Below are 221 nucleotides of genomic sequence, written 5' to 3'. Positions count from 1 at the left end.
CGTCACGCTGGGCTCCCCTCCCTGCAGACGTGGTCCTCACCCTGGACACGACACAGAGGTTCCAGAGGGTGAAGGGGTTTGGGGGCTCCGTCACCGACTCGGCTGCCATCAACATCTTATCCCTGCCGGAAGCGGCACAGGATTCCCTGCTGCGCTCCTACTTCTCTGAGGAAGGTGAGAACATCCAGGGATGGTGACGGGGTCTCTGGGTGCCAGCAGGT

The 221-nt window shown here is 62.4% G+C and overlaps 1 protein-coding gene across 1 annotated transcript in view; it reads left to right on the top strand.

Moving 5' to 3' along the window:
• Positions 1-23: 23 nt before the first annotated feature.
• The window catches only part of LOC103808920 (glucosylceramidase-like), a gene marked incomplete at both ends in the record, with an annotated part of 9,012 nt that continues 8,814 nt past the window's right edge, over positions 24-221 (top strand). The window contains one exon of the mRNA XM_009081728.1: positions 24-174. Coding sequence (XP_009079976.1) covers positions 24-174 — 151 coding nt within the window. The remainder of the gene's footprint in view (positions 175-221) is intronic.

This window comes from Acanthisitta chloris, unplaced genomic scaffold (genome assembly GCF_000695815.1).
Source record: "Acanthisitta chloris isolate BGI_N310 unplaced genomic scaffold, ASM69581v1 scaffold28099, whole genome shotgun sequence".
Classification (NCBI taxonomy): domain Eukaryota; kingdom Metazoa; phylum Chordata; class Aves; order Passeriformes; family Acanthisittidae; genus Acanthisitta; species Acanthisitta chloris.
The sequence above is the reverse complement of the archived record's forward strand: the minus strand, read 5'-3'. Positions and strand labels throughout refer to the sequence as shown.